The sequence below is a fragment of the Bos javanicus genome, chromosome 14, assembly GCF_032452875.1.
Source record: "Bos javanicus breed banteng chromosome 14, ARS-OSU_banteng_1.0, whole genome shotgun sequence".
Lineage (NCBI taxonomy): Eukaryota > Metazoa > Chordata > Mammalia > Artiodactyla > Bovidae > Bos > Bos javanicus.
This window is the reverse complement of record NC_083881.1, coordinates 16020493-16034328: the sequence shown is the minus strand read 5'-3', so window position 1 is coordinate 16034328 and position 13836 is coordinate 16020493. Positions and strand designations below refer to the sequence as shown.

Sequence of the window (13836 nt, the reverse complement as noted above, 5' to 3'; positions counted from 1 at the left end):
GAGTTTAATGGGTTCAGAAAGGGAGGGGTGATGGGGGGAGGAGGTTCTTCTAGGCTGATGAGTGCTAAGGCAGGGAAAAGCTCAGAGGATAGACACGGAATCTAGATCATACTCGGGGAACAGAGAAGAGGCCCAGCAGATGATATCAGAAACCGAGGCTTGAAAGTTACATACGGTAGCTCTGCCCTGATCTTCTACCTGCTGCCACAGCACTTTCTTTTATTTAATACTTTTTTTTTTTTTTAACGTGGACCACTTTTTAAAGTCCTTATAGAATTTGCTATGATATTGCTTCTGTTTTATGTTTTGGCTTTTGGGCCGCGAGGCATGTGGGATCTTAAGATCCCCGACCAGGGATCGAACCCACACCCTCTGCACTGGAAGACAAAGTCCCAGCCACTGGACTGCCGGGGAAGTCCTGGTGTGCTGCCACATTATTAATGCCTTAAACGCAACACACATGTCTTGGTCATATTTGTGTCCTGGATACCTAGCACAAGCTATTGATCCCTTGTGGTCCTGATTGAATGACCAGTGAGAGGATAGATGAATAGGTGTGTGAATGAGGATAATGACGGATTTTAAAGCCCTTCCCTAACCTGTTAAGGGCATCTCTTCACAGGCTCCCTGGAGATGAACCTCAATAGTTTCCCCCGAGCAGCGAAGTCTGCCAAAGCCTGTGATCTCACCAAATTTGAAAATGCAAGTGAGGAGAACATGATTTCCATATTCCAGCAAAAGCGTGTGCGGGGCTGGTGGCCTTTTGCTAAAAGCAAAGAACTCACGGTAAGTCAGAGCCGTAGAAGATGGGGTGGGGATGGGGCAAGCAGAGGACCCATGCTCTTTAAATGAGTCATTTTGTAAACTTAAAGAAAAATGACTTGAAATGACAGAGAGCCCTTTAGGGCAAAGATTCTTCTGAGAAGCAAGAATTCTGAAAAATTTATAAATGCATTAAGCCCTCCGTATTTCAGCATGCTTGATTTAATAGCAATCTATGTCAGGGTGGATTTCCATCCTCTTGGCTTGAACATATGCCCCTGGCATTAATTTTTTTTCAACATCTCTTGAAATTATGCATACATTCCTGACGAATGTGCAATTTTAATGCAAATGCTTCATCCCTTCACCTTCAAACGAAAAACCCAGTTTAAAAAGTGATCTATCCTTTTAAAACTTGCTCCAGAGGATGCTGGCAGAAAGGAGAGCCATTCACCCCTTTCCCAACTTGCCAACTTGCTCCATCCTGCGTGACACATACTGTAGGAGTTCAGACATTTCATGAGTAGTGGGAAGAAAGTTTCCCTTACCCTTTCTTTGAGCTCCCTCATCACCTGTGTAAGGGAGGACGGAGGACTCCAGTGCTCAGTGAAGTTGAGAAAAGGGACCAGGACTGCATGGATGGCCCCCTTTCGCTTCTATCCTGTCTTCGGGGGAGCGTGTTCTCCCTTCTGCTCCTAGTGCCCAGAAGTCAGAGCAAACCCAAGTCAGGACCCTTCAGGTCACAGGTCTGGGTATAGACCGAGTTCTCAGTCTCTCTCTGTTCTGTGGACTCAGTGGGGGAAAGACATGGATTTCTTTGAGCCTAACTGGGTAAATGGCAGCTGCTGACCTGACTCCATGGGGTCTAGTTCTAGCGTGTTTTCTTGGAGGCTTTCTCTTCCTTCCATTCTCAAGTTCAGTCCCCTCTGTGAGATGGGATCGGAAGAATGAGAATTCAAGCAGACGCCTTCTTTCCTGTCCCCTCAAGTATGCACTGAGGTTTCACTGAGGTTTTACTATGTGGCAGCCTCTGCACTCCTTTCCAAGCTTCATGGCTTAGCACATAATAGATGCTCAGTTAGTGAACTGATTGATGAATGGATGAGTTCAGAAATGAAGGTTCATAGCAATGTTATTCATAATACCCCAAATTGGAGCCATCCAAATGTCTATCAACTGATGAATGGATAAACAAATTTGATATGTTAATAAAAATTTCAGAAACACAGACCTGATTGAAGTAAAGAGGCATTTATTTGAGGTTTGTTAGGACTATAGCTAGAGAGAGGCAGATTCAAGAAGCACTTGAGTTCTGTTCTGTTCCACTACAAAATGAGGCAGCCTGGTAAAGGCAAAACACCACAAAGTTAAGCAGATTTTTTTGGTTACCAATCAGAAATCCAGTTTGGCAAGAAGGGTGCTTTTTAAGCAAGGGTTGGTTGGGGTTTGAAATGATTACATTGTTGCAAAAGGAGGGGGGATCTTTGAAACTGCAAGGTTGCAGGGAGCAGGTGATGGCAGATACTGTTTTGAAGATGGTTAGTGGTGTCTTTGGAGAAGGCAGTGGCACCCCACTCCAGTACTCTTGCCTGGAAAATCCCATGGACGGAGGAGCCTGGTAGGCTGCAGTCCATGGGGTCGCTAAGAGTCCGATAGGACTGAGCGACTTCACTTTCACTTTTCACTTGCATGCATTGCAGATGGAAATGGCAACCCACTCTGGTGTTCTTGCCTGGAGAATCACAGAGACGGGGGAGCCTGGTGGGCTGCCGTCTATGTGGTCACACAGAGTCGGACATGACTGAAGTGACTTAGCGGCAGCAGCAGCAGTGGTGTCTTAGAATTTGATACAGTTCAGAAGATTGAAGTTCTCAATGATTTAGGAACTTGGATCTGCAAAACCACCTGGCTCCATTTTGGATGCATGAACCATAGTTACTCCATTTTGAGTTTTAAGTGGCTTTACATATGTCACCATCAGGTATATCCATACAATGGAATAAAATTTAACCACAAAAAAGTATAAAGTGTTGACACATGTTCCAACAGTAGACTGCTAGCTATTTCTCCAGCAGAAACAGGTTATTTGGGATTAACAAAGAATTGCAGTTTGAGATCTGCAACCATGGCTGCTGCTGCTGCTGCTAAGTCGCTTCAGTCGTGTCCAACTCTGTGCGACCCCTTAGACGGCAGCCCACCAGGCTCCCCCATCCTAGCCATGTGCAAGTCCCCAGCAAAAAAATGGACAGAACTCTTTTATGGAGGGAAAAAGGAAGCTGGGAGTGCTATAGTTAACAAAGAATCCATGGCTTTTTATTGGCTGAGTCGTGACTGTCTCTCACTGGATGAGCTGTGGCCAGGCTAGAAGAGGAAGTCTTTCTTCCTGTTAGGTTCTGCTGTCTGCATAGGGCATGAGAGCCCCCTTTGCTGATCTCTCCACTCTATTTTAATTGAGATTTCTGTCTACTCATTTTTACAGTTTCCATGCCTGTAAAATGAATAGTTCAGACTGGGTGCCTCCAAGATGTGTTTCTAGCAAAGGCATACTCTATTTCCAACTCTGCGTGAACTCCCCTCCTGTGCCTTGAAGCCAGCAGTCAGAACATCACTGTCCTCTTATTCCAATTACCAGCAGCCAGGAGGGGTTTGTTTATGGGCTATGCCACCTGCCAGGCTTATTTTTAAAGCCACTTATCTGTACACCCAAGTTGTGTAATTGAGAGACTTGGATCACACAGCTCCTAGTGTGGAATATAGGATAGTGAGTGAAAAACAGCTCCAAATGGAATTGCAAAAGCACAGGCATCCTTTGGTGAAGGAACAGGACTATGTATAGAACATGCTTTTCGTTAAACACATTGCATTATGCATCTTATTATCCTGCTAAAAGCAACCTTCAAAGAAATCACTCTTTCAGGAGATGAAGATCAGGAAGTTTCTTTTATAGCTTAATATTGTGAGTCTACAGGTAGGTAGCCCAGGTAAGTCCCAAGAGCATAATAACTAAAATTAAAAGAGACATTTCTTTGCTCTCAGTTTAGTATGAAAAAACCGTTGTCAGCATTTACGATGGCTCCATACTCATACGCTAGGCACTAAAGGCTCAGCAATCAATAAGACGCGTTCCTGCCATCCAGAAATTCACAGTTTAGCTGAGGAGACCTGTAGACAGACAAACTGTCTGAAGAGTACGTGGCAAATTCAGATTCCACAGGAGCAGAGAGGGGAGATATTTTTCACCTGAAGATCGTTTTTAAGACAAACTATATTATAGAAAATTTATAGAAAATTTTTAGAAAATTTATAGAAAATTCAAAAGACACCAAAATGCAGAAAGGAAGAAATAGTGCCCATATGCAAATTGCTCAAAAAAAAACAATTGCTAATACATATTGTTATTCCCGATATATATAGATTTTGGTTAATTTTATATCATCGTGATCATTCTATGTTAAAAATAATGCCTTGTTCATTTTGGCTTATTCAGTGTTATAATAAGCACTCCTCTACATAGTATTAGGAATATGATTAACTCTTTATATTCTCAAAATAGAAATGCCACAGTTAAATCATGTGTTTTTCCTCAACATATGTTCATTTAAAAAAATTTAAGCATGCAGAAAAGTTGACTAGGACAAGGATCAGCCACATACTCACCATCTAGACTCAGCATTTGTTGATATTTTGCCATATTTATTTTGCCTATATATGTGAATATATATGTGTGTGTATATGTATAGGTATAGATACACACACACATACATTGGCTGAACCATTTAGGAGTAAGTTCTAGACATTCTAACACTTTACCCCTAAGTACTTCCATGTGCATCTGCTGAGAATATGGACATCCTCTTACATAACTACAATGCCATCATCACATATAAATTAATAATATTGCCTAATATAACTTGATATCCATATCATATTCATTTCTCCTTCTGTAAAAAAGGATACCCTATTGTCCTCAAATGTATTTTATAGCTTTTTTTTTTAAAAATAAGATTCAGTTATAGTTGATATGTTGCTATTACTTATCTTTTTGATCTATTTTATTTTCAAATAGGCCCCCAGCCATTTTTATCTATCATCTATCTATCCATCTATATATTATCTAATTATATCATTGTTTTTCATTTATTAGTTGGCATTTATGTGTTAAGAAGAGCTTTCTCTCATCAAATGGATATATATTATAGTCACCATATCCCCTAAAAAAATATCAGATAAATGTTTAATTCTCTCCATTCACTATCAAGTTTTTGAATTAAGAATTAGTGTAAGACTCATACTTAGTGGTAGTAAATGAGATTTTTTTTCTCTTACTTTGCTTTTTTGTATCATCATTGACTCATGAATTCAAAAATATACTTTTCTAACCCGGTAGCAAACAAGATTCCTAGCACCCTGACACTTGTTTCTAAATACCAATTCCTACTAAAAGAATCCATATATCTTTGGGGAAATGGCTGACTCCAGGTCAGGGGCAGATAAATGCAATGTGACCCTGAGACATCTCATTATAATAGGACAATTTGAATATCCAAAAGAATATGACTATGTGTTTTGTGTTAAAGCTTTTTCTGAGTTTTGAATTATTTCCTTAAATTAGCTATTGAGAAATGGAGTTCCTAGGTCCAGAGGTGTGATCACGCACTGTAATGCGCACAGTCACACACACATGCATATGTGTGCACGTACGTATGTATGTGTATGTGGGCTTCCCTTGTGGCTCAGCTGGTAAAGAATCCACCTGCAGTGTGGGAGACCTGGGTTCAATCCCTGGGTTGGGAAGATCCCCTGGAGAAGGGAAAGGCTACCCACTCCAGTATTCTGGCCTGGAGAATTCCATGGACTGTATAGTCCATGGGGTCACAAAGAGTCAGACACAACTGAGTGACTTTCACTTTAACTTTTTTTTCCCACTTTTTTGGAGCAGGCTCAGAGAGGTAGTGTCATATCCAACTTCAACAGAATCACTTCTCAGCCTCCCGCATCTTCCACCCTCCGGGCTCAGTGAAGTGCGAAGCCCATGAGTGATGGCCGTGATACCACAAATCTAGTCTTGTCAGGACCTTTCCTTATCATTTTCTTCCATCCATAGATGTCATTAACAGATAGTCTCTCAAAGTGTCCACTTTTTCCAGCTCTGATTTAAAATTACATTGGGATGATATTATTAGCTTAAGACCTCTCCTTGGTGCTTGGTTGAATACTGATGATTGAAATAGGATATGGCCTCTGTGTGGAGAGATATGGAATGAGGAGCAGTGTTTATCAGACTGTGTCAGTAAATACCTTCCCTTGCTGCCTTTATGATGCCAGATAAACGCTTCATGCCCACTCAGGCAGGGCAGTGAAGTGGGGTCGAGGCTCTTCATAATATTAGCTGATGACTCCTATGCTTTGAGCAGAACTCATTTCATATCCTCTGCCTCCTGTTTTTTTTCCTTTAAATTTTTTCTGTGAGAATATGGGTCCTTGGGACTTCTTTGAGAGTTTTTTGAATAAGCAGAATATATTTCTCATTAAATTATGCATTTCTGTCCATGAAGTAGTGTTGAAGTTAAGAACTATGATTTTTTAAAAATTTGATATTCACCAAGCACTGGGGTGAGCACTATATAAGTGTTATTTATTTTTCAAAGCAACTTTATGGGGTACATGCTATTAACATCCCCAGATGAGTGAGACTCAGACGGGCAGGTAACTCACCCAAGGTCACACAGCTAGTAAGTGGTAGAATCTGATTTCAGATATAAATTTTTCTGCACCAAATCCTACTCACTCAATTCCTGTGCTGTGTTATGCTATGCCTTGCTCTACTATTCCCTGTTACTGAAGGCCAGCCATTAGATGGAAGTAAAAAATATGTTTTTCTTTTCTTTTTAAAGCCAATTTTATTAATACATAATATATTTACATACAGAAAAGAGTAATATACATTCTAGAAAAGTGTACCAACCATGAATTTTCACACACTGAACACTCCCATCGGTACCTAGACAAAGAAGCAGAACCTCTCCAGTGACCCAGACCCCTCATGCCACTGTCCTGACCGCTATCCTGACCTCTAACCTCATTAATTGATCCATTGCCTTCTTTAGCTAAATGAAATCACACATAGTGTGTTATTTTGTATCTGGCCTCATCTGTGCAACATTTTTTCTCTATATAGCAAGTATGTGTTTTCAACATTTAACATCAAAAATATATTCTAATGCTGGGGAATGGCAGTGATTGTGAGATTCTTCTTGAACATTTCAGAAAAGGCATATTGATTGATTGTTAAATAAATAGGCTGGTTCACTTATTCCACAGAATTAAACCACTTAGACACATAAAATAGCAGAAGATGTTGTTGTTTTCTCAGTCGTGTCCAACTCTTTGCAACCCCATGGACTGCAGCACACGAGGCTTCCCTATTCATCACTGTCTCCCGGAGTTTGCTCAAACTCATGTCCATTGAGTCAATGATGCCATCCAACCATCTCACCCTCTGTCGCCCCCTTCTTTTGCCTTCAATCTTTCCCAGCATCAGTATCTTTTCCAATGAGTCGGCTCTTCACATCAGGTGACCAAAGTATTGGAGCTTCAGCATCAGTTCTTCCCATGAATTTTCATGGTTTCTTTCCTTTAGGATTGACTGGTTTGAGCTCCTTGCTGTCCAAGGGACTCTCAAGAGTCTTCTCCAGTGCCACAGTTCAAAAGCATCAATTCTTTGGGGCTCTGCCTTCTTTACAGCCCAACTTTCACATCCATACATGACTACTAGAAAAATCACAGCCCTGACTATATGCACCTTTGTTGGCAAAGTGATGTCTCTGCTTTTAATACTCTAGGTTTGTCATAGCTTTTCTTCCAAAATAGTGGAGGATGGGATTTGGTGTCAGAGGACCTGGGTACAAATCCTAGTTTTGTGGCAAAAGTTAGCAAACATCATCAAGCCTTCGTTTCCTGGGCTATAAACTGGGAATAAAAATGTCATCTATTTTGCCAAGCTGTCAAGTGGTTTAAATGGAATAATATACCACCATGCATGTTATATAGCACTCTAGCTAAGCTTATTGTTAAGCAATGAAGACAAAAAGGCACCTATGATCCCTTCACTCTCATACTCACTTGTTCTCCATTGGATTTTGTCCTCTCTTCCAAACATTCTGGAGCCCAGCGGTTGGTTAGTGACTCTTAAACTCTGTCAAGTATAGAGGAGTTGAATGAGGCTCCTAGCATATAAAAGTGTTGCACAGTGGAACCCAGATCATTGCTGGAAAACCTCTGGAAATCAGACAGAGGGTCTTATCTTGCAGATTGGAAGCCCTCTCTGCCATGCATGGGGAGCTGGCTTCTTGGGTTTATTCCAGCCATGAAATCTTACACGGTTATCCTAAGCTCTAACTCCGCCTTTCATGAAACCTAGCAGTTAGAGCCAAGTTGCTTTAAAGAGCCTCTGGCCATCTGATAGATGAGGAAACTAAGGCCGGAGAAGACAAATGCCTTTAGGTGGCAATGATGAAGACAATCACAGAATCATCTCGTGTTAGAGCTGGGAAGGGTCCCATAAAAATTTTAGTCCAATTATCTGGCAATTGGAAGGCAGCCTGCTATAAAGGAAAGAGTGTGAACTTTGGAATCTTACAGAGTTTGGTTCAAATTCCAGTTGGTTAGCTAATTGCCTATGGGACCTTGGGAAAGTTATTTGACTTTTATGGCTTTATTTCTCTATCAATATAAAGGAGACCTACTTTGCTAGTTACTATGATAGATTATAGACAAAAAAAAAAAAAAAAACAAATCTGGGACAAAACAAGCATTCAATAAAGTGTTGCAATTACAGTTAGAGTTATATTACTATTATTGTACTGTTGATAGATGTATAGAGGAGTGATAAGAATGGATAAAAGCTTTATATTCTTTCTTTCCAAGCATTTCCTCAGTCCCTTTATGTCCAAGGCATTGCTGATGGAGCCAAAATTTCTCAATAGGAATGAGTATATATACACATATTTTTAAGGAATATTTCTGGGTCATATGAATTTAATCCCTTCTGAGTTGGGTCACAGTACTAGTCTAAAGAATGGATTCGATTACCTAGATTTGAACTCATGACTTCACTTGTAATAAAAGCCCACTGTGCTTCTTTACTAATTCAGACAGCCATGACACTACCTCTCTGAGCCTGCTCCAAAAAAGTGGAAAAAAAAAAAGTGAAAGTGAAAGTGAAAGTCACTCAGTTGTGTCTGAGTCTTTGTGACCCCATGGACTATACAGTCCATGGAATTCTCCAGGCCAGAATACTGGAGTGGGTAGCCTTTCTTTTCTCCAGGGGCTCTTCCCAACCTAGGGATCCAAACTCATCCCAAATACTCTACTTCTCTCTAATTTCTCCGATGATTACATTTTCGTGGCTACCAGCAACTAAATCTGTTGTTAAGAAGCCCTGGCTTGGGTTTCCCTGGTGGCTCAGTGGTAAAGAATCCACCTGCCAAAGTAGGAGACACAGGTTTGATCCCAGATCTGGGAAGAGCCCACGTGCCGCGGAGCAACTAAGCCCATGGGTCACAGCTGTGGAGCCTGCACTCTAGAGCCTGGGAGCCACAACCCATGTTCGCTCCAGAGCCCATGTGCCACACCTACTGAAGCCCACGCGAGCTAGAGCTGGGGCTTGACAACAAGAGAAGCCACTGCAATGAGACCCCTGCCTACCACCACTGGAGAGTAGCCCCACTCACTGCAACTGGAGAAAAAGCCCGTGCAACAGTGAAGACCCAGCACAGACAAAAAAGATAATAAACAAATAAAAATGAAATATATAGATATATATATGAAGAAATCCTGGCTTTTTCAGTAAGAATAAATAAGTTAACACTAGATCATTGGTTCATTAGAACCTTAGACCTTTTTACTGGGTAGGAAATCAACCTCAGAAGTCAGGTAATGCCCCATCCACACGAGATTCAGAAAGGCAAACTTAACAGCAAATATAGGTGCTGAAATTCTTTGATGTTGCTCCAGTCTCCTGCCACTTCTGTGTCCCTCCTATCATCTTGAATCTTTTCTAATTTTGTTTTTTTGGCCACACCACACAACATGTGGGACTTTAATTCCCTGGCCAGGGATTAAACCTGTGTCCCCTGCATTGAAAGCATGGAGTCTTAACCACTGGACCACAAGGGAAGTTCCTCACCTTGAATCTTGATCCACAAAACCAAAGGAGCAAGAGAGAGGGTCTCCTCCACCAAAAACAGGAGCTCTACTAGATCAGTGATCCTATTTTTCTTAATCATTAAGTCCCCAGGGCCTAGAACAATGCCTGGTATACAGGGAGCCTCCAAAAGTAGTGAATGAACAAGAAAGAATGACTCTCACCTTGTACAGAAGTCCTGTCTCATCCTTTGATAACCCGACTTATATCCCTGCCAATAACTTTGGCACGGTGCTCTGAAGAAGCATATGATTCACAATTTTCAAACCAAAGAGACTGTTTCTCACTGAGATGAGAGAAGGGAAGAGAGTGCTAGAATAAAAGGATAATTCTAAAATACTTAGAGGGCACAGCAAAAACAAGGATGACAGAAAAGCCATTTGGCAAATGTAGGTCCATACACACCCAGCTCCGCTTGAGAGCCATCTACAGGGAAGAAAGATGGTAGCAGATTCAAAAGGGTTTGCTACTCAAGTAATTAGTCCCCTTTTCTGTTTTCTATAATTCGTATTACTTCTGCAGATATTAAATGATTACAAGTGAAATAGTCCTTCCTTTTGAGAGCCATCAACAGAGAAGAAAGATGGTAGTAGATTCAAAAGGGTTTGCTACTCAAGTAATTAGTCCCCTTTCTGTTTTCTGTAATTCACATTGCTTCTACAGATATTAAATGATTACAAGTGAAATTTGTGTTTCTATGTGTACATGTGGGACCCCCTCGCCTCACAAAACTTGAGTAACATTATTTCAGGACTTTTATTGTCCATCGTAAAAATGGCTTCTCCCAGGACCAGAAAGATATTTCCTCGATAATAAAGCAGCGGATAGGCAAAATCCTTCCTGGCATTATCCCACATGATAACACTTCTTCTCGAAAGTTGGCCTTGCCCTCCCTGCCAACCCGCACCCCGCAGTTCTTTGTGACTAGAAACTGAGAGTTTTGTCTTTGTGCAGGGCAAGGTTGAAGCCGAGTTCCACCTCGTGACGGCGGAGGAAGCTGAGAAAAATCCTGTTGGAAAAGCCCGAAAGGAGCCAGAGCCCTTGGACAAGCCCAAGTGAGTGAAGTCACGGGGATGAGGGGATCAGACACGGGAAGGGCCCTCTGTGGGCCCCGTATCAGAGGATGCAAGCATTTCTCCAAAACATCCCTCTGGGAGAAGCGAGAAGTGAGGAGGAGTCAATAGCTACTATCCGATTCGTGTAGTTTTTGGTTCTTTGTGTTTTGTTTGTGCTTAGTCACTTAGTTGTGTCAAACTCTTTGCAGCCCCATGGACTGTAGCCCACCAGGCTCCTCTGTCTGTGAGATTCTCCAGGCAAGAATACTAGAGTGGGTTACCATTTTTCTCTTCCAGGAGATCTTCCCAACCCAGGGATCTAACTCAGGTCTCCCGTGTCCCCTGCATTGCAGGCTGATTCTTTATTGGCATGGTTTTATAACTGAAAAATATTCCAAAAATCTTACACAGTATCCAGCAAATGGAAAGGACACTTTTTCATAATACTACCAAATAAGCAATTCCAGAATAATTTCATATATGTTTTCAGTAATTTTGTATGGGAATGTGAGTTTCACATGAGTTTTTTTCCTTGTGTTTCTCTAATCATGCATACAAAATTATCTTCATATTTCACTTATCCTTGGCTTAAAAATTTTACCTTGTTGCCATAATTGTCAGAGGATTTTTTTTTAATGGCTGTGAAATTGTTCACAGACTCAATACCCATATTTAAGTTGGTTGCCATTCCATAGTTGGATGTTTAATTTACTTCTACCTTTTTCCATTATTGTAATATGATAAAAATGTTTCCCCTTTATAAATTATCACTTAAAATAAATTTCCAGAAGTAGAATTACTAGAAGCAAGGATTACCATATTCCATTTAAACCATGGTTATATATCAATTAAAAAGTAAACATACAGAGCTTCCCTGGTGGTCCAGTGGTTAAGACTTCACCTTCCAATGTTGAGGGTGTGAGTTTAATCCCTGGTTGGGGAGCTAAGACCCTACATGGCTTGTAGTAAAAAAATCAGAACATAAAAGCAATATTGAAGCAAAGTCAATAAAGGCTTTAAAAATGGTCCAAATCAGAAAAACTAAAAAAAAAAGTTAAAAAAGTAAACATATGTATTAATAGATATGAAATATGTACACAAAATACTCTCTCAAATTACAGCTGTCTTGTTCCTCCCTGGACCCCAAGTGTCTCCTGATGAGTAGGTGTTCCTTTCTTTGCACCTATATCTAATCTGTCATAGTGTTGGGAACATAATGGTTGGAAACACTTTGAAGAACACCAGAGAAATGTAAGATATAAACTCTGCCTTCCGGAAGCTTTCAGTCTGTTTAGGGAGAGCACACAGATTCATAAAATAGTTATCAGTGTGGAAAACACATGTTAGGTTCAAAAAGGGGGTAGGTCAAGCAATGAGTGAGGCAGGAATTCAGAACCAGAGGAATTATTGTGGACTGGGGTGGTCACGGAGGGCTTCATGGAAGAGGTGAGGCTTGAACTGGTCAGGGTAGGACAGACAGAGGGCTCTCAGTTCTCTGGCTAGGTTCTAACTAGGCTCTTGCCCTCCTCAGGACCACTCTTTAAAATGATGAGGAATCATTATCACATAAAAAGTTAGCGTGCTCCTGCTTGAAGACAACATGGTCTTCTCCCATTTTCAGGCCTTTCGTTGTGGGTCCTCGCAAAACTGAGAGTCAGAAATCCTTCCTGAGATCTTGAGATTCATATGTGTTGACAATCTGGCACCTTCTCTGATCTTCTCTTGCTTCCTTCTCAGCCGCCCGAACACCTCCTTCTCTTGGTTCGTGAGCCCCTTCAAGTGCCTGTACCACCTCATCTGGAGGAACTACAAGAAGTACATCATCATCGGTTTCATTCTGATCATCCTCATCATCTTCCTGGTCCTCTTCATCTATACCTTGCCGGGAGCCATCAGCCAAAGGATTGTTGGGGGCTCGTAGAGGGTCATGGAGAATCCAGACCCTCCCTTTCTGCTGATCCCCTCTTCTTCCTCCTCTGTAAATAGATAGGAATGTGTGCTCTGTGCAGGCACCATACTGGGTAAACCCAAAGACCTAAGAGCCACTCCTTATAACTAAGGACACATCAGCTCTTCTTGGAGGAAATGGGAGAGAAACTGTCCCTTCCTGCTCCAACCCCTGCTAGCCCTCTTTCCAACGGAAAAACCTTAAGGCATGGTTTTGCCCACGGGCAGCATGAGATAATGGCTCCTTTACCCTATAGTAGTCACTGGTGACCTTAAATTGACTTAGGTGAATATTTTCCTTCCATAATTGGTTTTATTCTGAGAAGTTTAATTCTAGGTCTCAGATATTATTGGAAACACTTCTTTTTAAGTATTAAGTAAATTTTTTTACTGCAAATTAAACTAAAAGCATTTTAGCAAATTACTAGATGTTTAACCTGTCCCATATATCTTAACCTTGTTTTAATCCTTACAATTTACAGGACACATTCACTTATTCAGGCTGAGAAGCTGGCTTGGAATAAACTTTATATACACCACTTAAAATACTTCATCGTTGAAAGTCCCATCTAAAAAGATGTTGCTGGTTTTCCATTAAATGCTTGTAGAACATGCTCAGTAGTAGTAATGAGTTCTGGAGAAATCCATTTGTATTTATGCATATTTATTTAGCATATGGCAATTTCCAAGTGGGAATTAAAATGTGATTCTGGGTATGTGTGAATAGGACGGGAAGCTCCATGAGACCAGTAGGAATTCTCTTTAGTCAGATATATAATCCCCACCAAATATGGTGCCCCCCTAGCCCTACACCATGATGTGAATAACCATCATCCGCGTTATTCAATCTTACCACCATATATGGTA

The 13836-nt window shown here is 41.1% G+C and overlaps 1 protein-coding gene across 1 annotated transcript in view; it reads left to right on the top strand.

Annotated features, from left to right (window-relative positions):
• The window catches only part of FER1L6 (fer-1 like family member 6), a 174220-nt gene extending 160703 nt beyond the window's left edge, over positions 1–13517 (top strand). The window contains exons 39-41 of the mRNA XM_061438664.1: positions 623–786; positions 10922–11022; positions 12760–13517. Of these exons, the coding sequence (XP_061294648.1) occupies positions 623–786; positions 10922–11022; positions 12760–12943 (449 nt within the window). The 3' untranslated portion in view covers positions 12944–13517. The remainder of the gene's footprint in view (positions 1–622; positions 787–10921; positions 11023–12759) is intronic.
• Positions 13518–13836: the final 319 nt, after the last annotated feature.